The 21,522-nt window shown below is 48.8% G+C and overlaps 4 protein-coding genes and 4 non-coding genes across 14 annotated transcripts in view; 2 read left to right on the top strand and 6 right to left on the bottom strand.

Moving 5' to 3' along the window:
* Positions 1 to 1,725: 1,725 nt before the first annotated feature.
* SPCS1 (signal peptidase complex subunit 1) lies at positions 1,726 to 3,332 on the bottom strand. The gene is made up of 4 exons (XM_042823804.1): positions 2,859 to 3,332; positions 2,727 to 2,786; positions 2,323 to 2,409; positions 1,726 to 1,872 (listed from the first exon to the last, which is right to left on the bottom strand). Exons 1-4 carry the CDS (start codon positions 3,330 to 3,332, stop codon positions 1,750 to 1,752), a joined length of 744 nt encoding a protein of 247 aa, XP_042679738.1. The 3' UTR covers positions 1,726 to 1,749.
* A 335-nt stretch (positions 3,333 to 3,667) lies between these two features.
* On the top strand, positions 3,668 to 8,787 carry GLT8D1 (glycosyltransferase 8 domain containing 1). Its single transcript, XM_042823296.1, has 9 exons — positions 3,668 to 3,775; positions 3,882 to 3,980; positions 4,851 to 5,067; positions 5,687 to 5,804; positions 6,289 to 6,373; positions 6,589 to 6,701; positions 6,863 to 7,029; positions 7,206 to 7,318; positions 7,934 to 8,787. The coding sequence occupies exons 1-9, from the start codon at positions 3,760 to 3,762 to the stop codon at positions 8,122 to 8,124; spliced, it is 1,119 nt and encodes a 372-aa protein (XP_042679230.1). The 5' UTR covers positions 3,668 to 3,759; the 3' UTR covers positions 8,125 to 8,787.
* A 1,440-nt stretch (positions 8,788 to 10,227) lies between these two features.
* GNL3 (G protein nucleolar 3) lies at positions 10,228 to 18,322 on the bottom strand. The gene is made up of 15 exons (XM_042823840.1): positions 18,269 to 18,322; positions 18,116 to 18,174; positions 17,893 to 18,030; positions 17,351 to 17,464; positions 17,082 to 17,168; positions 16,139 to 16,274; positions 15,201 to 15,304; positions 14,120 to 14,255; positions 13,545 to 13,632; positions 12,990 to 13,173; positions 12,401 to 12,543; positions 11,713 to 11,849; positions 11,036 to 11,241; positions 10,611 to 10,692; positions 10,228 to 10,522 (listed from the first exon to the last, which is right to left on the bottom strand). The coding sequence occupies exons 1-15, from the start codon at positions 18,279 to 18,281 to the stop codon at positions 10,434 to 10,436; spliced, it is 1,716 nt and encodes a 571-aa protein (XP_042679774.1). The 5' UTR covers positions 18,282 to 18,322; the 3' UTR covers positions 10,228 to 10,433.
* On the bottom strand, positions 12,622 to 12,694 carry LOC122163052. Its single transcript, XR_006169777.1, has one exon. It is a non-coding gene; the product is annotated as a small nucleolar RNA SNORD19 (small nucleolar RNA).
* On the bottom strand, positions 13,241 to 13,319 carry LOC122163056. Its single transcript, XR_006169780.1, has one exon. It is a non-coding gene; the product is annotated as a small nucleolar RNA SNORD69 (small nucleolar RNA).
* LOC122163054 lies at positions 13,726 to 13,798 on the bottom strand. The gene has a single exon (XR_006169778.1). It is a non-coding gene; the product is annotated as a small nucleolar RNA SNORD19 (small nucleolar RNA).
* Positions 16,008 to 16,080, bottom strand: LOC122163055. The gene has a single exon (XR_006169779.1). It is a non-coding gene; the product is annotated as a small nucleolar RNA SNORD19 (small nucleolar RNA).
* A 143-nt stretch (positions 18,323 to 18,465) lies between the features above and the next one.
* Positions 18,466 to 21,522, top strand: part of PBRM1 (polybromo 1) — a 61,245-nt gene continuing 58,188 nt past the window's right edge. For 5 of the 7 annotated variants that reach the window (XR_006169622.1, XM_042823186.1, XM_042823189.1 and 2 more), the window contains exons 1-2: positions 20,459 to 20,611; positions 21,425 to 21,522. Coding sequence is in view for 6 of the 7 variants with exons in the window: in XM_042823186.1 (XP_042679120.1) it covers positions 20,471 to 20,611; positions 21,425 to 21,522 (239 nt within the window). In the remaining variant the exon portion in view is untranslated. Of the gene's footprint in view, positions 18,500 to 20,455; positions 20,612 to 21,424 lie in introns of those variants that run through there. The other 2 variants (XM_042823184.1, XM_042823185.1) reach the window with 2 other exon arrangements.

The following is a 21,522-nucleotide window of genomic DNA, read 5'->3' as shown; positions in this document are numbered from 1 at the left end:
ACTCCCGATCCTTCAGGAGTCTTCCCAGAGCCCTGAAGACCCTTTTGATTGCCTGAGGACTTCTTTTGCCTACCTCTTCATTCCCAGTGTGGAAAACCAGTAACGGATAATTATCAGAGGGCTTGACCAGGCGAGTGATGTTTCTGGCAACGCCTCACCCCGGCACCAGGCAGGCAGCACAGCTCCCTGCAGGACGGATCCGAGCGGCATATCGGGCCCTCGGCTCCCCTCAGAAGGGAGTCCCCTATGACTACAGCTCTTCTTTTCTTCCTGACTGGCCCTGTAGCAAAACAAAGAGTGGGCGGACCACCTTGGGCAACCTCTGCTGCACGGCTGGACTTTCACCGCCATCCACATCCCCCAGTCCCTCCAGGTCCTCATAGCTGTTCTGTAAGGGCACCTGGGAAGGTGGGACAGGCTGAGGGGCAGCCAGCTTGCTGCCCCGAACAGGGACTTGTTTGCATCCCTCTCTGCCTCTCAGGTCTCCCCTTCCCGCCTGACTGTGAGACAGCAGAGCATCTCCCAGCACCGCCCCTGTGGGGATGGCAGAGTGCGACTCCGCCATTCGATCCCATCCGCACAGTCCCGGACGTCCCTCAGCCTTTCTGCTTCCCCCTTCAGCTCTCCCACCGCGCTGAGCAGATCGCCCAGCTGCTCGCACCGCACACAGCCGGGATCCCCGCTGCAGCACTGACACGGCCGGGCATCCTCCGCAGCCCGAGACCTGAACTGCAGCATCTGCGGCACGGGCGTTCGTGCTTTCTGAGCCTCCACGCTCTTCTAGCAGCAGCTCGCCGCCGTGCGGTGACCACAACTGCACCTCGGTGCGTTCAGAGCAACGACCCGTTCACACATCCGCCAATTGCTGAGCGCCCATCCTGCTGGGCGGCAACGCGCCCTGGCAACGCCCACTTCACGCCAGCCGCTCTCGCGAGAGCTGCCGCGCTACTCTGTTATATTGCGGTTCCCTTCACAGAGGAACCTGCAGAAACCCCCCGTATGTCGCGATTAGTCGCCTAAGCAGCGAACCTCGGCGATCGAGGTTGTAGTCCGGTTCTTCTTGGGTTGCTCAGTGAAGGCTCATTCAACGCGCTTGCAGGGCTCCCACACGAGGCGCAGTTCCTGGCAGCCCTGTGTAGGCAGAGATGCCTCCAGCTGTGCGTGCATCTTACAGCCATCTTTGAGACAAAAGCGTTCATACCTTCGTATGGCGTCTCACGGGACGCTGCTTTCTCCCCCCACGTGAACCTGCTGTTAACAAAGCTGTCAGTGCCATCTCATACCCTACATCAGTTACAAGCCTTTAGGACTTCCCAAAGCCGAACATTATGTACTGTCTCACACGACCTGGTTCAACCTGGCACTGCTGACAGCTTGTTTTTCACGTGGTTAGAAATACTTTCAAAGAAGCATAGTTGTATTTTGCCTCCTCAGTCATGGCAATAGCCAAACTACGCTCGATTGGAGTGTGGGCAGCGTTTTCCTTTTTGCTAAAACACTTCGAGGAGAATGTGAACTCAGCCTGAAATTCAGCACCCCGCGCCCTTTTCCCTATGACTTCCCTTAAATTGCAGCCAAAGCAGAGAGGGCCTTCGTGCTCTGTGCAGCTCTTAATGAACTCATGACAGCGTGCAAACCAATAAGGGGGAGAAACTACAATACTGAGACAAGAAGCATCTCCCAGGGAAAATATATTAAAGCTTAAAAAAGTTAATTGCAACAGTGTACCATAACAAAGAACCGTTTTATTTAGCTTTTAGAATGCCTTTTTGGTTTTCTGTCTGCTGGCTTCTTATCCTCTGTGCCCGACTCCTGCACAGGCAGCCATTTCAGGGGGTTGCGGCGGTACATGGGCCACGGGGGGAGTGTCAGCTTAGAGAACAGGAACAAAACAAAACACGTAAAGCACGGAGTTAAAGAAGTGCGCAGCTTCTGAGACCTGAACTGCAGCACGGACATTCGTGCTTTCCATCTGGGTCTCCACGTTCCTTTTAGCAGCAGCTCGCCGTTTCTCTGGGTACCCAGAGAAACACACAGCCGTTTTTATGACCAACAGAATCAGATGAACTTTAATATCTAATTGAAATGGAAAATCAATTCAGTGTAGGCAGCAGCATGAAATTGCAGCGTTCTGTAAAATCTTAACGTGTTGTCATGTAAGTTTAAGTACAGGACTGCTTGCTCTGCAGCTCAAAGAAAGCAGAGATGTGCACTGCTACCTGAATCAAATGGCAAACATTTTTGCAGCCCTGTCATTCAACTGCTGCTTCAGGTTAAATAGTGGATATAGTTTCCGGCTTGGGCACAAGAAAACCCCCTTACCAAACAGGATAATGCAAATCCGGCCATAACTATGTAGACAGTCCATCCAAACTGCTCAGTGACATATCCAAAGATGAAACCAATTACCTAAAACAAACCAACAAACACACTCACACACACGTTTTTGATACATTTCAAGCACACAGAAAGGCTGCTGAAGCCATGCTTGGCTGGGGGTGTGGAGGAGAGTTAAGAACAAATGATGGCGTGGGTTTTTCTGTTTGAAAGCACACGGTGCGCCTTTCTAACTTCGTCTGCAAAACTGAAGGCCAATTTCAAAACTAAAGAAATAAATACGGAACTAAAGCGTTAATGCCAAGCCAGGCCCAGCAACGAGAAGAACCGAGATCCTAAAATCGGAGAACAAACCCAAGGAGCCCCTCGTTATCACCGCGTGTACTTACGGCAGAGACAAGAATGATGCCCTGGAAAATCTGTTCCGCTAATTTCTGGCCCTTGTAGTCCTGTGGAAACAAAGCTTTCGCTCAGCGGATGCACCCCGCCGGGCAGCCGCCGCGGTGTCGTCCCGCCCCTACCATCTGTGTGGGGATGGAGCGGAACACGTCCAGCATGATGGCGGGGCACGGCTCCTCGTCCTCCTCACTGGCCTTGGCCTGCTCCCGCTGCTCCCGCTCCTCGTCCTCCTCACTGGCCTTGGCCTGCTCCTGCTCCCGCTCCTCGGCGTCGCCAGCGTCGTCGTCGTCGTCCTCCTCGCTCTCGCTCTCCCCCTCCCCCCGCACACCAGGCTCCTCCCCGCTGATGGCAGCACACGCCACATCCTTGCCGCGCAGGCGCAGTTGCACCGGAAGGTGCCTCCGCGCGTGGCCGGAAGCGTCCGCCCCGCGCCCCGTCTCTCGCTGCCGCTGTGCTCCGCCATCCCCTCGGGGCTCCGAAGCGTTTCCCGCGCTCTCGGCCAACTCCCCACCGTCGTCTGCGGCCCACTCCCCGGCCTCGCCCTGGTCTCCGCCGTCGGCTGTAGCCAGCTCTCCGGAGCCGCCCCGCTCCTCCATAGGTGCCGGCGAGGCGGTGGACGCCGTCTCCACGGCAACGGCGGTGTTGGCCGCAGGACCCCGCGGCGAGGACCCTTCGGGCGGCGGGCGCGGGGTGTCTGTCGCTGCGCCCGTTCGGACGCGGTGCCCATTGCCGGCCTACGGGCGGCTCCCGCCCCTTCTCAGTCCGCGCTCCCTCCCGGTCGAGTCCCCGCGGCCGCCGCCGGAGCACCGGGGGCCGGGCGCTGCGCGGTTCGGCAGCCCGTGGCCGGTAGGCGGCGCGGCGGGCAGCCCGGTGCCGCGGTGGCAGTTGGCGGAGGCGCGGGCCGGGCAGTGGAGTGGAGCCGGGCGTCCGCGGTTCCTCGGCCCGGCGCCCGCCCGCGTTGCGCAGCGGTTTCTCGGAGCCGTTCGGGGCCGTTTGTGGTGGGACGCGGAGCGGCGGAGCACGATGAGCCTGAGGAAAGGTGAGCTGTGCGCACCCGGCTGCCGCTTCGGGTCCGCTTCGCGCTTTGCCGACTCCTCCGGCCTCTCTCCACCCGTTCCCGTCGTCTTTGTGCTTTGAATCCTCAGTGAACGTCTCCATTCTCGTGGCGGCCATCGTTCTCTTCCTGCTCGTTCTGCACCACAACTTCCTGGGCCTCAGCGACCTCCTGAAGCGCGAGCTGACAGGTGTGTGTGCGCCCCGTGCCCGGGGCTGTGCGATGATGCAGCTCTGCTCTCCTAACGGGGCTCCGTCCCTGTGCCTCTGCCCCCTGTTGCTGCCCTCTGCCCTTCCCAGTACCACAGAGCCTCTCCACGTCCCTGTGAACCCCCGATTCCCCGCTTTCCAGCTCTGTTCCTCACACTGCTGAGGTGTTCTGGAGTTATGTGGGCAGCGTTACAAAAGCCTGCAGCTTTTGTAACTCCTACAGCTGATGAGGCCCTGCATTTCAGCTGCCCGTCTCCCGTTTTCCTATTTGTGCTGTGAGGATAAATTCTTGCTGCTTCAGCTGAGGTAATGGGATCTGTGATGCTTGGAATAAAACTGGGCTGCATGTGACGCCTTGATAATCGGGCGGAAGAATCTTGCAGCAATGGTGGTAATTTGGAATATGGGGTTTTTTGTCCGTTAGTTTTTACCTGAAAAGAAACAAAAGTAGGAGGGGGAAGGTCAGTGTGACTGGTGGGGGGTGGTTGGGGTAACAGCAGGGAGGAAGGAGGGTGGCTGTAGGTGTGGCGAATGGGACCCAGGGGGAGCATAGCCTGTTGTAGCTGGAGCCGCCACGTAGCACCTTGCTGTGCTGTGTGTGAGCACTTAAAGCAGTTACACGCACTGTATTTGCAAGCGGGACGTTTCCACGGATGTTAATGGCTTGGATTCTCAACACGGGGTCTGTCGTGTGCGTGTTTGGTGCTGGGCTGCTCTGGTCCACGTTTCTCATCTCAGACATTGAGGCAACTCATGTGATAGAAACAATTCTAGGGGGGGATTTAGCATGGTAATAGTTCCTGCGTTTCACTTATGGAAAACAAGCATGTGCTGCCATTTGTTCTCCACAGACTCCAATCCGTTAGGACTTCAGCCTATAGACTTCATACCTGCTGCTCCCCAGAGGCTGACAGATGAAAGAAATGATAAGGAAATTTCTGTGGTCATTGCAGCCTCAGATGAGAGGCTTGGAGGTGCAATTGCAGCCATGAACAGCATTTACCGTAACACCAGATCCAACGTGGTTTTCTATATTGTTACTTTGAACGACACTGTGGACCACTTGAGGTAATGTTTTTTGTTGTTGTTGTTAGCTTCCCACAGTCCTATAAAACCAAAGTCTCTTTGAAAAGAGCTGAATTTGCCTGATACTGCTCTCCTGCATTGCTTGCTGTCTTGTCTGCTGCTGCTTGCTGCATCTTTTTGGCACAGCTGCAATGGGGAGTACCAGTTGTTCCTTCTGGTAGTGTTTCAGTGATGGAGAAGAGACATCCAGCTGGAGTGTGTCAGTGGAGGGCTTGCTTTCTACATCTCACCTGACCAATTTAAATGCATGGAATCAGGTTTCTCTCTCCTTCCTCTCTCCTTTCTCTCTCCTTTTTTTTCTTCATTTTTGCACAGCTCTGTTCGTGCTGATGGTTTTCTGAAGCACCTGTAGTAACAGGATGATGTATTTCTAAAAGAATAAGCAGCAGTCTCATACCTCTCAGTTGTCACAGCCATGTAGTGTGCTGATGGTGGGCATGCCCCTGCACACACATGTGAAACACTCCTGAAGGCTGATGCAGGTTGCTCTCTACTGCTATGTTTGTTGGGTAGAGAAAAGAGCGGCCAGAACGAGTTCTTTTTATTGGATCTGTTGTTTTTTTCTTTCATTTAATCAAGTTTGTACTCTTCCTGTTTGCAGGCTGTGGCTAACAAACACTGCTCTGAAAAACCTGAGGTACCAAATTTTGAATTTTGACCCTCGTGTCTTAGAAGGGAAGGTGCAAGCGGATCCCCAGAAGGCAGACAGCATAAAGCCAGTAAGGATGATGCTGATTACCTTCTGCAGTTACTATTCAGTGAGAGTGTGCTTTGATTTTAGCCTCCAATGGCTTTAGAACTCAGCTGGCTTTCAAAACCTGAAGAAATATTTTATAATTAAGTTTCTAAATTCCAGTAAGAATATTTTTCTCAGATAGCACAGGCTGGTTTTGAATATCTCCGTGTCCAGTCTTCGTTACCGATATCTCCAGCGAAACACAGCTGGTTGGCCTCTGTGGTGCTACAGATGCATATGAAGAGACAAGAAACTCAGATAGAGACTATTTTTAAGTTAGTTTATTGATGCTCACAGGAAACCAGGAATTGATGGAACCTGCCCATTTAAAACAATTTCTAAGATATTGCCACCTGGTTTGTTTCCTGGATAGAAGTTGTGCACACCACTGCCACAGTCTGGAGCATTAATTTCACGTGTATTTGAACCATTTTCCATGCAATTTTTTGCTTTTTGTGCATCCACAGTTAACGTTTGCAAGATTCTATTTGCCCAGTTTGGTACCTCATGCAGAGAAGGCCATCTATGTGGATGATGACATAATAGTGCAAGGTATGGGACCGTTCTGTAGTATGCTTTTTGCCATGGTCTATGTGTTCAGTGTGCCACCTCTGACAGCAGCCAAGCATTTTTGCTTCAAGGAAAGATGTAAAAACTTTGCAAGTACGATTGGATTAAACTTCATGTTTTTATCTGCTGAACAAAAGCTCACTCAGAGCTTAAGCAGGATTGCTTCTGATTTTTCTGTGCGGATTTCCATTTTTCAGATGATATCCTTGAGCTTTACAATACTCCACTGAAACCTGGACATGCAGCTGCTTTTTCAGATGACTGTGACTCTACCACCAATAAGGTTGCTGTCCGTGGAGCAGGGAATCAGGTTGGTTTTGTTCTGGTTCAGTTGTAACAATACTGCAGGCTCTAGGCTTTGGAGGAGGGCGCTTGGCTTTGTTGTTCTTGAGGCTGACTTCCAAACACAGGGAACCTGGCTGTTCCTACCCAAATCACGTGGCTCAGCTGATTGTGATCTTTCTTTTTCAGTACAATTACATTGGGTTTCTGGATTACAAGAAAGAAACCATCCGAAAGCTTGCGATGAAAGCCAACACCTGCTCTTTCAATCCAGGAGTTTTTGTTGCTAATCTGACAGAATGGAAATTACAGAACATCACGAAGCAGTTAGAGAAGTGGATGACACTTAATGTAGCGTAAGTGCCCCGAGGTGGGGCTGAGTGCAGGAGCCGGGTCATGGTGGTGGCATTTAAGTGTTAAATAGAAGGTGGGCTGTGTGTTTATCTGTGGATTCCTGTCATGAGGCTGCAAGTGAAAGCCAGCTGATGTAGGTGAGGATCCTTTCCCAACTTCTTTCCCTCTTCTCTTTCAGAGAGGAGCTGTACAGCAGAACTCTGGCTGGCAGCATCACTACACCTCCACTGCTCATAGTGTTCTACAAGCAGCATTCCAGCATTGATCCCCTGTGGAACGTCCGACATCTTGGTATGTCTGAAATAGCTGTGGTGCTTGGCCAGGGGCCACCACCGCCGAGGGTCTGTAGCTGGACCCTCAGCTGATGATACAATAAGTGGATCTTTGCCTTCCGTGTGCTTGTGCTTTAAGAAAAACCACCTAATGTTCCTCTTGCATTCTGTGGGCTTAATCCTTCGTGTTCCTATTTGAGCTGCCAGGCAGGTTGTTCTTCATTTCTCAAATACTTTGTTCCTTTTAATTGGAAGCAGTATTTCCACATATGTATTGTATGTGTATCTAGGTGCCTCCTAGGCTTGTTGAGAGGAACAAGCAGTCATTCTCTGTTCTGCTACTGATAAAACCATAAATCTGGGGGAGGTCTCTGTTTCAAATGAGTAAAATATACGCTGCTGAATACGCCTGGGCATTAGAAGGCTTTTAAAGAACTTGGAAGTTGAAGCAGTTCATTTAAATATGTGCTAAGGCAGATCAAAGCGTCCTTCAGCTGCATCCAAATTACTTTCCAATTTGCTGATTTCTGCCTCCCATTCCCAATGAAAAATCTTTGTTTTCAGGTTGACAAATCGCATGCTTGTTTTTCTGCTGCCTGTATTTCAGACACTAACGCTTCTTTCTCAATAAAAGGGTCTAATGCTGGAAAAAGATATTCTCCTCAGTTTGTGAAAGCTGCCAAGCTGCTCCACTGGAACGGCCATTTCAAACCGTGGGGAAGAACGGCTTCATACGCCGAGGTGTGGGAGAAGTGGTACGTCCCTGATCCTACAGGCAAGTTCAGCCTGATCCGAAGGCATCCAGAGGCCTACGAAGCAAAGTAGAGGACGTTTTCAGTAACTGTCAGCATTTTCTCAGGACACTTGTGGAGCCAAGCAATGGTTTGTTTTTTTTTCACTGTTTGTACAAAGAACAGCCCTCACCTCCTGGAGCACAGGGAGGTGCACTCACCCACGTGTAGTGGTGCAGCGCCAAGCTGCACGGTTCCAAAGGAGACTCACTTTGCTTGTGTGACTGAGGGTGCTGCTCCAGCAGGGAGTGAAGGGGCCCCTCCACGCACCAGCGCTTCTGTGAGGGCATTTCTGTCTGCTGTGTGTCCTCCTGCTCTTTACTACGAATCTCCATGGGGAAACTGTTTTGTCAGTTATAAATGGTTCCAGAAACAAGAACTTCAGCTGGAGCTTGTACCGTGCAGCTCTGCGCAGCAATGTACTGTAATTAAGACCTGCTTGGAGTTTGTTCTGTTGTTGTTTTCTTACCCTGTGAAATAGTTTCATCAACAGTCCTTTCTTGCATGAATATTGCTTCCATCCATTTGTGTCAGCATCCCTTGCACAATTCTGCAAAATCAAATCTTGAATTTGAAGGGTTGCTCAAGTGTTGACTATGCAAAAAGTGGTCTCAACTGCTAGTGCACACAAACATTTTCCATAACTGGTGGAGAAAATGTCTTAAAATAAAAGCTGATGTTACATTTTTGACATTAACCACTGCTCCTGGCAGTAATGATTTGTGACTTGTTCTGATATGTGAAGCGTGCTTCATTTTTTAAATTCAGTGTTAAGTACTAATTGAGGTCAAAGCCAATTGATCTCATTTTGGGGGAAACAATCTAAGAATGTTCTAAGTATTTACTTTTGGGATCAGGCTCTGTGAAACAGGTCTGTGATGATCCCAAGTTCCTCACCATTCTCTGCCAGAAGTCTTTCCCATTGTGCCCTTCCTGTTCTCATGCTTTGAATTCCCCAAGCAACAGCCTGCTGCCACCTTCTGCAGCTCGCAGTCCATCAGCTTTTTTTACATTGCTGTACAGTTGGTGGCTGGGTGCTGGTTGTTATTAGCTAACATAGACCAGCAGCTACTGTGCTTACTGTTCCATTCAATACTAACTGAACTCGGGTTCTTGTTTTTATTGAATAATAATACTTGGGAGCAAGCTGTCAAGACTGGCTTGGTGTTTTGTGGGCTGCAAACCATCAGGGAGCTCAAGGGCTCAGTTGTGTGTATGAACATGTTTTAGTGCCTTGTAAGTGAAAAAGATCTCCAACTTTTCATCTTGCTGCATGCAGTTCTGACTGCCCTGGGTGCTGGTTTGTTACTGACCCGTGAAGTTAAATGTTATCTCTGTACCCCAGAAGTGGGGAGAGGGTAGAACTGTTTTGCAGGGACACGTCTTTATTGCTGTATGGGAACTGCTGAGACACGGCCTGAACCTCTGATTGATCACCTGAGGTGAGCACTGAGTCAGCCAGAGGAGCAGTGAAGGCAATTCAGCTGGGCTGCAGGAAGGGATGGAGCCTGGCTGCACCCCTCCTAGACCTATTGAAGAGCTGGCTACCAGTGGGGAGGGATCTCTTCTGGAGATCTGCTCTGCTGAAGTTTTGTAAGTGAGCCCAGGATAGGGGTAAGCTTTCTATCTATTCTCTTCTTGTTATCAGTCTGCTTTGCCAAACTCTTGTTTATTTTGTAATTATAATATCTTAATATTCATTGATTATACAATTGCACAGAGGAACAGGTTTTGCTTTAGTTACCATTTAGCCACTGCTGCACTTCATCTTTTGTTCAAGAGTTTCCACCTCAGTTAAGTCATTACAGTTACCACACTCTCACTTGACCTCTCCTAATGAAGCTACTGAACATATAAAGCCATGCCTACACAAAATGTTACAGCCAGATGAACTAAGCAGAGTTACTTAACCAGCCTTTACCTTCACAAAACCAGGAACACTTGCTGCCAGAAGGCACTCTTGTAGAGGTGCTGCCTCTGCAACCCTGCAGGAAAAACTCTTTGCCTTTTATGAAGGGAGAATAAAATTTAATTGCTAGAATTAAACACTTACCATTATTTTTCAAAGAAAACACCAGAGACTTTGTAATTTTGAAATATTTTTGTAAGGCATAAAGACCAGATTAATGCAGTATAATATTTTTTTAAATATGTTTATTTTTAAACAGGAATAAACGTGTAGGATTTTAGCATCAACTACAACTGTACAAAATCTGCAGCCATGGAGAGAGGCAGTATTATATACGTTACTGGGGTCTTGGCAGCAGCTATGGTACATGGCATTCCTCCCCCTTCTGTAACAGAAACCTGTCTGTTCTGAAAGGCTTCTCTTCACACATCTCATCACACGTAGTCTGTGTTAAAATCGTAGGCATCATCTTCACCCTCTGCCTTGTCTAAGCTGGACGGCAGTGAGCTGGCAAGTCCAGTTTCTGAGAAAAAGGAATGGTTTGTTAGTGACATGAATGCAGTACTGGAGCAGTGCGGGCTGTACTTTGTGCTGTGGGTTTTAGCACAGACCTGCCATCTCATTTTCTGAATGTGCACCTCCTGTTTGTCCTGTTCCCAGCTCAGCACTCCCCGTCAGCCGAGTCCTGCCGTCCTGCAGTGGGTTGGAGAGGTCAGACACGAGTTTGCTCAGACATCGCTAATGAAACTTCCCATGTAAATGAAACACAGAGGCTGAGGACAGTGCGGCTGTCCCAGCGCCCAGCTGCTGCCCAGGAATGTGCTGACTGACTAGGAGCAACACTGATTTCTTAATTTGCTGATTTCTCAACGGAGCACAATGCTCAGCTCTTCTTTCTAGAGGAAGCGTGGCTCTAGAGGCGGTGTGTTACCCCAGGTGGCTCTGCAGTGCTTGCATGCTGCTCGGAACAGGATGCTAACTGGCTACTTGGTGTCAGGGCCCGAGCAGGTAGAAAACAAATGAAACCCTGGTTTACCTCCTTGACATTATTCTCTTCTTTTTCTTCTTCTTCTATAATATCTTGATCATCATCAGTCTCCATGAAATCCTCTTCGTCGTGGCTTGTTTCCAAATCCTCCCACTCTGATTCTTCTTCTACCGCCTTATTTCGCACTATTTTCCCATTAGTCATGCCAGCTGATTGGAAAACAATGCTGCTTGCTGGACTGGGGTACTTTAAAGCTGAGAAATATATAGAGAGCTGTCTGTTACGTTATTGTTAGCAGGAGATACAATGCCTACCCATTAAAAGGATCACCTTCCCACATCAGGGAGAAAAAGTGAGAACAAAAAGATTGCTAGGATGAAGAACTTGGTCCTGAGTCTAAGATGTACTGAGCAGAAATACATTTTGTTGGTCTGACTAGGAAATGGGGGAGGGCAAAAGCATGAAAGGGCCCACAAGCAGTGGCTATTTAGAAAGATCAAATTAGATAAGCAGAAACCGAGAACTACTGGGGTAATCTAGCAGGGGTAATTTGCGTGAGGACAGCACCCAAGTGCACTGCTCTGCTGCCCTGGAATCCATTTCATTCTCTGAGGGTTTGTGCCTGCTGCATGCTGACACAGCCATCATACAAACCCCAGGACAACTCCCATTCGTGGTCTCCCATTACAGCTGCTCAGTGGCTCTCAGTGCTGGCAGTGCAGTACCTTGAACTGTGCTGCTGTTTTCTTCTTCCAGCTTCTTTAAATTAAAGCCCCTCTGCAGTTCAGCTATTTTGTCTTCTGTCAGATATGGCGGCATGATCTGCAGTGCTGGTGGTTCTGAGTGGTAGCTTATTTTAGCTCTGCAAAAACCACACATGGTGACTTAGCTGTTATCTTTTCAGAATAAAACCCAGAGCCCAAACCTCCCAAACTCCTCAGCTGAACCACTCTTGCAGTATTATTCGTTTACCAGCGGTTAAAGGACCGTTTAAATGGGCCTCGGAAGCTGTCAGTAACAGAACTGAAGATAGCCTGCTCTGAAGCACCTGAACCACTTCAAGTGCAATGATTCCGAATTCATTCATTCCACACTCAGCTGAACACAGGAATCACTAAAGGTTCCAAAAAAAGAAACTGTTGCAAGATTCCTTCTTGATGGAAGAGAGCACTACAGGAATTCCACGTAATTTGCTTTTACTCTCTCTCTGTGTATTTTAGTAGTTTAGAAAATTATCCTTGGGTGGTGTCCTCTCTTGGCCAAGCCAGCCTGATTGCTCAAAATCAAAAGCAGCCTCTCCTTTCTGGAAGCAGTTCTCAGGACTCAATGCTTCTGCTGCGGAGTCACAGCAGATTTAACAGTGTCAAAATCAAGGAGGTCAGCAGCACAAAACAAAATTAATAGCAGACATACCCTGTCCAGTCACAAAGCAGTGATTTAGCTACGTTCTCTATGTCGGGAACACCTCCTTTTTTCAGCATACCCCTTTTCTGAGCAAGTAAACTTAAAAGCTCTTCAGTGTTCTTGAAATCTGGGATACTGTAGAACATCATTACCTAGCGCAAAAGAAAACAGTGGGAGGAAGCAGTTATCACAGAACTGGAAGGGGATCAGGCTTATGTGAATCTATTTGAAACTAGAGTGAAATCAGAGTTGGATCTGAAGTCTTCACTGTAGTAAGAAGCATTGAAGTTATCTTCATTTTTCACTCCGTTACATCGCTGCCTGGTGATACAGGCAGTATGGTTTGTTGATGGATTTTTATTTTTTCTTTAAATCAGCAAACTCATTGGGAAAACAAAGTGGCCAACAGGATCCTGGTGCGTTGCAACCACCTTCCACATACAAGGGTGAAAGGTCACATCAGCTTTGGATACGCAAACCAAAGTGTGGTTAAGGAGAAAACAGTGCAGAACAACTGTGTGAAGTGAAATGATCTTCTGTTATCGGCCTAAGAAAGCCAGAGAGGAGTTGAACGCTGTGAAAGGATGACAGGACTTACCTGCTGCTTATTGCAGTGATTCAGGACTGCATCCACTGCTTCAATCACGTTCAGTGAGCACGATTCCCCGCTGTGTATGATACTTCTCAGGGCCAGAGTCACAGCACTGTTGGTAGCATCTGCAACTATGCTCGGGCTGTCTGAAATCTTCATGTGTTTATCAATACGCACAACTTGCATGGACCTGGTCAGAGAAACAGGCCACGTCTGAAGACAAATCAAACTAAGGACCGATAGCAGCAAAGGCAGCAAGCCACAAAGCTCAGCATTGGATTGAATGCACTTCATACAGAATCAGTTTCAGTGCTTTCTCATCACGTGCTTTGTGCTGGACAGAAATGCAAGCGCACAGTAAGAGCGAGTTTATGCACTGTAATCTCCTGTGGCAACGTGCCAGGATGAAAGATCACGTTCTGAACGACGCAAATTGAAATATGCATTTAAAACTGAACGTAGGCATGCTCTGACTGCTGCTGATGCACGGGAATTGTACACCACCAACTCAAGGTAATCAGAACTGACAGGAAAATAAACAGCTGCTAACACTCAGCTTACTTGGTGACACCTCTGGCTGGTCCAACATCACAAACACGATCTTTTTTAATGCTGTTGATTATGCTGCTCTTCCCCACGTTAGGGAAACCTGGGGGGAAAAAAAAAAAAACAACAGAAATCCTCATAAATCAGAAAACTCAGCTTCTTTAACAGCTTATCACATGTTTTTGGTAACACAGATCTTCTGTGTGAGATCAGAGTTGGATCTGAAGTCTTCATATAGAACTCAGACAAAGTCTGTATCCTCATTTCTCACATTGCAATAGAAAGACATCACTGAATGTCACACCACAAACCTCATCAGATGGGAGGAAGAGGCAGCGTAGGCTGTGCAGTATGTAACCTAAAGCTGCTTTATCAGTTAAGGCCTCATAAAACGTGCATTCCATGGGTCACAGACACTCTGCATTGAAGTACAAGATAGATCACCACCAGCTGAGGTGCTGAGTCTCAGCTGAAAGTGAGCACCCTGCCAAGAAGGCCCAGAAGCGAGTCACACATTGGGTGTTTTACTCAGGATACCAGAGCTCTGATGGGAGGAAAAGGAAACTTCTGCCATCTCTCCAAACTCTTACCTACTAACCCAACCTGAATGGCTTTGTTCTGAGTCCTGCCATACTCCTGGAGAAGTTTCATAAGGCATCCACTTCCAAAACTTTCCGTGTGTCTTGATAAATCAATACGTGCCCTTCTTCTCCGGAAAGTCTCCTGCTACAGGGTTCAAAGGAAAAGAAACAACAAAACAAACACGTTAGTCTTACATTTATTCATCTACTGTGACGCTTTAAACTCCTGTGCTTCGTTAGCTGATGTTACTGTGTCCTTCTTCTAAAGAAATGCAATTAGTTCAGTAAGAATTCGGCTAAGGTGAATCTAGAGGTTAAGTGGTGGATAAAAAAAAGTAGCACTCAAACACTTGAAGCAGCCTGAACAAACCTCCAGGGCTTGTTGTTTCAGTTCAGGCTGTGTTGCAGATAGGCTGTGTGAGCAGGAAGGAACCATGTACATTCATGGGGTGGAGTTCTTTGATCTGTACATTCACTCAATGAACTGTCCAAGAAAAATTCTCTCTTTTTTACACAACTTTAAAGCTGCTCTCTGTGTTTGGGCTTCTGTGGCATTTCACACCAGGGTCTATTTGACTACACTGTTACCAGAGTTAGGGCAGGTGGAGCAAAATGCATCAATACACGTTGTCTCAAGCCAGCATCTTCACAAAGCTGAGACTGGAACCCCAGGGAACTTAACTCCTTGATAATCTTCCACGAAATAACAGAAACTGTGGCCTTTAGTAACAGTGAAGTAAGATGAATGCCGCATACCCTGCATCAGTTCACCTACAATCCAATGTGCAACCATCCTGGATAGATAAAAAATTCCTCATCTCCCTCCCCTTGCTGTCCTGCTTAAGCAGAACAGCCCACTTTCACTCCCCAGTTCAGCATCCCACGCACAAAACAATACGTATTTCATCAGCACGTATTCCCCAACTGCACTGTGAAGCTCAACGTGTGACAGAACATCCATTAGTTGAAGTAGTATAATCAAATACAGGAAAAATGAATTTTAAAGAACAAGAGATCTGCTTCAACATGCTTCAACACATACAGTGACGTGTATGATTCAGTCATCTGAGCCAGCACGCAGAGCTCTTACCATATTCCTGTCCTTCAGCAGCGTCGCTGATTTAAAGGCAACCGTTGGAAATTCCTTCTTCAAATAATTCAACCACTTCTCCAAGTTCTCTTTTGGCACTAAATCTGAAACAAAGAGCACAGACTTCTCACTGTTGTGAATGTTGTGTTGCTGTCTGGAGAAATCTAACACGGAATCAGAAACCAGGATGGATCCTGTCCACTTTGCACATTTCTTTATGACAATTAACGCTTGGCTGAACACTCCACAGCTTCTGTATTTGCTTTTATGTACACTTCCAGTACGGTACAGCCACCCACAGCTGCAGCTTTTAGTGTTTATTCTCTGCCCCAAGCAGAACATCCCACAGTTACATTTTCAGACCCTGTGTTTTTCATGTTGGAGTATCACAAGGAGACGGCAGGTACGAGGGGTGATGTTACGTGGGCTAGTCCATCATCCCTGCAAAAGCTATGCTAAGACAAAGTTCCTGATGTTCTTTCACTCCACACTTCCTTCTTTTTGCACTGCAGTTAACCCACTAACAACCAGCTTTCCCAGCTGATCTCATCCTTTTTTGTGTGGTTTCCCTCATACAGCAACGGGAGCCAAACTTCAAAGACAACCCTTGTGCCGATTTGCTGACGCTTAACTCATCTCAGTGGGTTCAGCATCGCTACCTGCTCACTTCATCTTTGTTCACATGAATGTTACTAGATCTCCACTTTTGGCTGACACTGGCCAGAAGTCATTGTAAAAGCAAGGGGCCAATGTGCAGCTACCTGTCGTGGTGTTTTCTCAGCAGAGGGAACATGGCCACTTCCCTAAGGCAGTGAGCTCAGAGTTGGATCTTATGACTTCAGCAGAATCTGAGATTTCTTTATGTATTTCTTCACAGCTCACTTAAAACAGAACCACCCAGTGACTACAGTAACACTTCAAGAAAATCTGTTTCTTACCGATTTTGTTCAGAACCAACAACAGCTTTTTGTCTCCTCCAGAGCAAGTAATGGCTTGCTCCAGCTGGGGACACCGGCAGCCCATCGGATCTCTCGCATCTAAAACCTCCAGAACCACATCTGAGGTTTCAATGACCTACGTAAGGGGGGAAAAAAAAGATTATAGAAAGAGAGCTTTCAAATAAGAGATGGCAAGCAATTTGACAGATGGTAACTCTGTAATAGCCAAGCTGTAGCCTACAACAGTGACTACTGAATCTTACAGAACGTTTGGTAGGTGAGGTTTCTTAAGGCTGTTTGTTTCAACTCTTATCTTTTGAAAGGCAAATTGACAGAAAAAGGTGAAAATTGCTGCAGCTTTCTGAAGTCAAGAAATTCCTGGACAGGAATATGTCATAACTCAAAGAGCTCTCTGACTGGTCGCTATGTACTGACATTGGTCCTAGAAGTCTTCAGAACGCTCAATATCTCAGTAGCCAACACCGGGCAAGACTGAAACCCTCATGGTTTCTAGAGTAATATCACTTACTTCAGTGCTGGTTTATCACGAGCAACTTTTACACTTCCTAGTCGTTGGGAATCAACTTTTTACTTGGATAGACAGTGATAGGACAAGGGGGAATGGTTTTAAGCTCAAGGAGGGAAGGTTTGGATTGGATGGCAGGGTGAAGTTCTTCACAGAGAGAGTGGTGAGGTGCTGGGACAGCTGCCCTGAGAGGCTGTGGATGCCCCGTCCATCCCTGGAGGTGTTCAAGGCCAGGTTGGATGGGGCAGTCTGGTCTGGTATTAGAAAGGGAGGTTGGTGGCCCTGCCTGGAGCAGGCAGTTGGAACTTGATGATCTTTAGGGTCACTTCCAACCCAAGCCATTCTATGATTTTAAGTTGTTTCATTGCCTACCTATCATCAAATTACATAAAATCATAAGAAGTTGAAGCTTCTTACTTTCTCAAGCTCACTGTGAAATGATTTCTTTGCATTTTTATCCAGCGCCTTCTTCGTCTTCTTTGCTTCAGACTTGCCAGAGGATTCCTGCATGCAAATAAAGCAGAAAAGAAATGATTTAACTGAGAATTACTCTATTATATTTGTGCACACAGTCTGAAGACTGCTGTGTTGTCTGAACACAACACGGGACTTGTAGAGGTGTAATTTTAGGATGACATCTTTGCCTCCACAAGCTTCATGTGACAACAATCACACTGGACACCAACCTTTCCCTCAGTTTGTTCCTGGATCGCAGCCGCACTCCTCTTGGCATCGAGCTTCCTTCTCTTCTCGAGTTCTTTCTGCCTGTCAAGCTTCTGCTTCCGCTTCAGTTCTTCGAGCTGATCGCAAACAAGCAAGAGCCAACAGAGATAAAACGCATGTGAGGGAGAGACAGGATGTCACCCTTCTGCCCACATGTACTGATTTGTGCAAAGGGATACTGGTGCAGCTCAGTTACACACGTACATGACTACACATGCATCAACGCACACACGCATACATGCATGCACACACATGCACAGACATGCATGCATGCAGATGCACGTACACACACATGCACATACTTTTGCACTCACACATGCGTACACACACACACGCATGCACACCTACACCCACATGTACACACAGACACACGTGCACATACTCGCACACACATGTACACACACGCACATGTACACACAGACACACGTGGACGCACACACGTACACAAGTGCACGTACACTTGCACACACACGCGCACAGACACAGGCGCTGCCGCCGCCGTTACCCGCTGCTTCCTCAGCTCGGCCTCCCTCAGCAGAGCCTCCTTGAACGGCGCCGCTCCGGGCACGCCGGGGTCCTTGCGTGGCTTCTTGCGGCCGCGTTTCTTCGCCTCCCTCCGCACCTTGCGGTGATGCTCCCGGATCTGAGCGCACACACGGGATTGTCGGCAGAGCCCGAGCGGCACCGCGCGGCTTCGCGCACCGCCGCGCCCCCCGGCCCGGCCTCACCTTCTTCTGGATCTTGTACCGCTTGTGGCACGTCAGCCGCTTACTCGCCTTCCTCAGCTCTACAAAGCAAAGCAAAGCAGAGTAGCGCCCGTAAGCCTCGCTCGGCCGCCTCCCACACCATCCCCCCCAGCCACCCGTTCCCGCGCTCCTCACTCGGTCGCTTCATGGCGCCGCGCACGCGGAGCCGCCCGCCCGCCCCTTCCTCCCGCCGGCGGGCGCTGCCGTAAAGCGAGGCGGCACTTCCTCGCGGAGGTGTCGCGCGGGCCGGGCGCGCTTGGCGGCCGGGCGGGCTTGGTGGCGGCGCGGAGCGGCGGCGCGGGGCGGAAGGCCGCGGCGGGCGCCGAGGGGCGGCGAGGAGCGGCACGGAGAGGCGGCGGCGGCGGGGTGAGCGGCGCTGTGGGCCGGGCGGCGGAGCGGGGCTGGGAGGCCGCGGGTTCCCTTTGTGTGGAGGCGGCGGCGCGGGGCGGGCCGGCGGGCCGCTCTTCCCCACCCCCACCCCTGCCGGCGGCCCGCTCCGCTGCTCTCCGTCCCGCTCCGCGGAGCGAGGCCCGCCGTGCCGGGACCCGGCCGCGCTCGCGGGGTTCGGCGCCGTCCGGGAGGAGCGGCCTTCGGAGCGGCCCGACCCGCGCTGCAGGAGGCGCTTCTCCCCGCTGAACGGCCCGCAGCCCGAGCGCCGCAGGAGGAACCCGCTTCCCCGGGTTCGGTTCCGAGCAGAAGTTGCGTGAGCTCAATGAAGGCCGTCGCACTGCCGTCGAGCCGTGCGTTGTACGCAAAGGGGGGAAATCGGAGCTGGAGAGCGCTTGTAAATGGAAGCAGATTCGTCCGTAAAGAAGCTGTGTGGCCGGGCGCACTGCGCTCCTTCCTGGCGGATAGCAGCCGTTTGCTCGGCAGACGGACGCAATTCTTGCCCGCCAGAGGCTGACCCGCGTTCTGGCCGCGTTCTGGCCGTGCCGATCGCTGCACCGTTGCCGTGCTGCTCTGCATCCACCTTATCTGCTCTGTAGCACAGACTCTCAGATCAGATGTGCGGTGGTTCGTTGCTGTGCAGGTGGCTGGGAAACCAGCACCGCTTGTTGAGAAACGTCAGAGAAACTGTGACAGAAATGCCTCGTGTTCTGCATGCGGAGCTGCTTTCTGGACTTTCTGCTAAGGTTAAAAAGCAAAAGTTGCCTCCTGTTTGTTGCTTTCTGTCTGCCAACTTGAATTCTTCCATTTATTCTTTGACTTGGATAACCTATCTGCTGTCAGCTCTCTCCTCTCTCTTTCCTTGTTCTTGTCTTTCAGCTCTGGCTGTACTAACAGCACTGCTGACCTGTTGCTCTGGGTGTCCCCTTCTCCTAGTATCTGTGCTTGCCCACCAGACACTATGAGGAGACTGGCTTTTCGAGGTGCTGGTTGTACTCTGGTAAATCTGGTAAATTATTGATTGTATGTACACCATGCTCTCCGTTCTTCTGCATTAAGGCCTTCCCTTACTGTTAATTATTCCTACCTCGTTCTTATTCATCTAATTTGCATGCTCAACATTTTGTTGCTAACATAAATGCTCTCGTGCAGTTATGTTGTACTGGCATACCTTGTAACTTTCTAGGAGATCCCTTGATTCGGTACAGGCTGGGATAGATGAATCTGTGCTGTCCTTTGAGTTAGCTACAAATGGAGATGGTGTTACGATGCTGTCATTAGAAACCAGGGAAGAGCCAGCGACTTGGTCCATAAATCCCCATAGTCGTTGGACAGTTGTTATCCATTTGTCATTGTTAAGTTGATAAATTAGAAACTGTGACTGAAACAAGAGTGGATTTTTCTGCTTCTTGATGATTGTGCCGTTCGTCTTACGCACACAGTGGGAATTGTGGTCACACGAGGACCCAGCCCTTTTCTGGCTTGAATCTTACACAAGGTATTCAGTAGCAGTTCATGTTTTAGTTGGTCATTTGTCTTCTCTGTGGCATCCTTTTTATTTTGTGTTGGTTTTATAATTCGAGACAGAATGAACTACTTTTCTCCATACAGCTCTTTCCTATAAAATAGCAGTTCTCACGTTGTGATCATTCATAGCTCGAGGAACCAAAACGTGAATGGTTTCAGAATGTGTCCTGGTAAAAGTTGCTGATACATCTTTGTACCTGTAAGCCCTTGGTTTCTGACGTTGGTGTTGGTAGTGGCAGTGTAAACCTGCAGGGCCGTTTTGCCTTCCCTGTACTCCCAGCTCACGTCTGGTGTGGATGTAAGAAACACGTGTGACCCGTTGCATAACATAGCTCACTTAATAGCTCTCTCTCGTCAGAGGATTTGGTTGCAATGCCAAGAGTTTAAGAACATTTCTCTTCATTATAGAAGAAGTTGGATTCCATGGGTTCCAAGAGGCGAAGAGCAACCTCGCCGTCCAGCAGTGTGAGCGGAGGGGACTTCGATGATGGCCACCACTCCACGAATATCCCAGGCCCCAGCAGGAAGAGAAGGAGGCTTTCAAATCTCCCGACTGTGGATCCTGTTAGTACCTTCTTGTTGTGCACTCCTTTCTTTCTCTTGGGTTTACTGTATTCTTGTCTAAGAAATGCTGGACTGTGGGATGGTAGTGCCCCTTACAGCATATGCTCTTGGCTTCCTGCGTATTTGACAATCGTATTTGGCACGTATACACTGAGTTTATTGTGTCCTGAAACTGTTGCTGCCTTGGCTAAGCTGTGTTTAGGATCTCATTCACTTTTGGTTTGCTCTCCTTGTTTTTGTTTTTTCCCTTTCCATTTTCCTTTTTGCTGCTGTTTTTTTTTTGATGATGGTTTTAGCAGATGGAAAGAGACTGGGCAGAGAGAGGGCTGAAGTAATAAAGTGCAGAAATTGAGAGTTGCATCTGAATAGCAAATGCTGGGAGAGATAAGTGGAGAACAGCTCTTCAATACGTGCTGAAGCATACGATGTCATTGTTATGCCTTGAGTTAGCAGTCTGATTTTAAATAATCGCAGGGCAAAAGGACCTCTGTCATGGTTTTAAATGTCTGTAACAAAGAGAGTTGTACTGAATTAGCCTGCATTTGGAATGTTCTACCTAGGATTAGTACTGAAAGAAAGTTCACTCTGTTAAATCAGACAATACAAAACAAAAACCAAACAGGCAACCCTAACGTTCTGCAGTACTGACCTGCTAGATCATACTAATGCAGGACATGCAGTGTTCTTCACTCTCTTGCTTTGGAGTGCACCGTACGTGAGCAGTTTGCCTTCCCCTTCTTGTTGTAAGCAGGTCTTGATTTGTTATCTCCTTAAAATTGACTTGCTTTTTATTGTGTTGTTCTTGAATTTTAGATTGCTGTATGCCATGAACTTTACAACACCATCAGAGATTACAAAGATGAACAGGGCAGGCTCCTTTGTGAGCTTTTCATTAGGGCACCGAAACGAAG

The sequence above is a fragment of the Centrocercus urophasianus genome, unplaced genomic scaffold, assembly GCF_019232065.1.
Source record: "Centrocercus urophasianus isolate 14NV4802_14NV808 unplaced genomic scaffold, USGS_Curo_1.0 seq_22, whole genome shotgun sequence".
In the NCBI taxonomy this organism is placed as follows: Eukaryota; Metazoa; Chordata; class Aves; order Galliformes; family Phasianidae; genus Centrocercus; species Centrocercus urophasianus.
This window is presented reverse-complemented; position numbering and strand designations above follow the sequence as displayed.

Excerpts from the sequence above, each read along its gene's own strand:
- SPCS1 (XM_042823804.1), bottom strand. The coding sequence starts at position 3,332 with ATGGAGGAGCGGGGCGGCTCCGGAGAGCTGGCTACAGCCGACGGCGGA. Across the intron at positions 2,410-2,726 it reads GCATCATTCTTGTCTCTGCC|GTAATTGGTTTCATCTTTGG; the intron begins GTAAGTACACGC and ends GGTTTGTTTTAG. Across the intron at positions 1,873-2,322 it reads GATTTGCATTATCCTGTTTG|CTGACACTCCCCCCGTGGCC; the intron begins GTAAGGGGGTTT and ends CTGTTCTCTAAG.
- GLT8D1 (XM_042823296.1), top strand. Across the intron at positions 3,981-4,850 it reads CCTGAAGCGCGAGCTGACAG|ACTCCAATCCGTTAGGACTT; the intron begins GTGTGTGTGCGC and ends TGTTCTCCACAG. Across the intron at positions 5,805-6,288 it reads AGGCAGACAGCATAAAGCCA|TTAACGTTTGCAAGATTCTA; the intron begins GTAAGGATGATG and ends GTGCATCCACAG.
- GNL3 (XM_042823840.1), bottom strand. Across the intron at positions 18,031-18,115 it reads GGTACAAGATCCAGAAGAAG|ATCCGGGAGCATCACCGCAA; the intron begins GTGAGGCCGGGC and ends GTGTGCGCTCAG. Across the intron at positions 14,256-15,200 it reads TGCTGAAGGACAGGAATATG|CAGGAGACTTTCCGGAGAAG; the intron begins GTAAGAGCTCTG and ends TGAACCCTGTAG.